General features: G+C 67.8%; 1 protein-coding gene across 1 annotated transcript in view; it reads right to left on the bottom strand.

Moving 5' to 3' along the window:
- Positions 1-432, bottom strand: part of LOC104286618 (kinesin-like protein KIF12) — a 3,382-nt gene extending 2,950 nt beyond the window's left edge. Inside the window, exons 1-2 of the mRNA XM_009885231.1 lie at positions 337-432; positions 112-247 (exon numbers count right to left, since the gene is read on the bottom strand). Coding sequence (XP_009883533.1) covers positions 112-247; positions 337-432 — 232 coding nt within the window. The remainder of the gene's footprint in view (positions 1-111; positions 248-336) is intronic.
- Between the last annotated feature and the right edge of the window lie 532 nt (positions 433-964).

Raw genomic sequence — 964 nt, 5'->3', positions numbered from 1 at the left:
GCCATCAGAGCCCCACCAGTCCTGGGGACAGCTCTGTGGGGGGCTGAGAACCCCCAGCACCCCCCGAACATGCCCATGCCCGGCCCCAACCCCGTGCCCGCAGCTCAGCACCTTGCAGGAGCAGGTCAGCGATAGCCTCCAGGCTCTCAAAGTCCACAATGAGCTGGTTCTCCACGTAGAAGCCGCGGGTTTTGCTCCACCGTAGGGGCAGGGCACAGGGTGACCCCGGGCTCAGCAGGTCCCGGACCTGGGGGGGTACGGCGGAGGGGAGGCAAAGGGGGAGCGGAGGCACGGGGTGCAAGCAGGGCCTCGCTGGGCAGCCGGGCAGGTGCTTACCTGCTCGTTGTAGATCTCCAGGTAGGAGGCACTGAGAGCCAGGTCAGAGCCGCGGCTCCGGCTCTGCTCCAGGAGGCAGGCGAAGGACCTCTGCATCAGCCCCAGCAGCCCCGGGGCCGCCGGCGGGGTCTCGCTCTGTGGAGACGCCGGAAGGGCGAGCAGTCACGCTGCTTTGGCCCCCATCTCATCCCACCACCCCAGCGCCCACGACCGGGTGAGAAGAACCCATCCCACCATCAGATCAGGTCAGGCCAGGTGGGGACAGCATTGTACCTGGGTGAGGGGTCCCATCAGGGTGTAAGTCTTCCCCGAGCCAGTCTGCCCGAAGGCAAAGACGGTGCAGGAGAAGCTGAGGAAGATGCTGAGCCTCAGGCATGGCCTCAGGCGGTGGCACAGGGATGCCACCTCCCGGCACAGCCCCGGCAATGCAGACCCACCAGGGAGGCCTGGACGGGTGCAGCGCAGTGGGGTGAGCTGGAGGGCTGGGGTCCGCGGGGGGACTCCCCGGGGACTCACCCGTCTATCGCCAGCTCCACCAGCTGCCTCATCCCGCTGCCTTCGAACACGGCCTCCTGCGAGGCTCCCGCGTCGAACACGGCGCTGAACCCGAAAGTGGCATCGTGCCTGG

This window comes from Charadrius vociferus, unplaced genomic scaffold, assembly GCF_000708025.1.
Source record: "Charadrius vociferus isolate BGI_N301 unplaced genomic scaffold, ASM70802v2 scaffold54, whole genome shotgun sequence".
Taxonomy (NCBI): domain Eukaryota; kingdom Metazoa; phylum Chordata; class Aves; order Charadriiformes; family Charadriidae; genus Charadrius; species Charadrius vociferus.
Note: the sequence above shows the minus strand (reverse complement) of the source record. Positions and strands in the feature narration are given on the sequence as shown.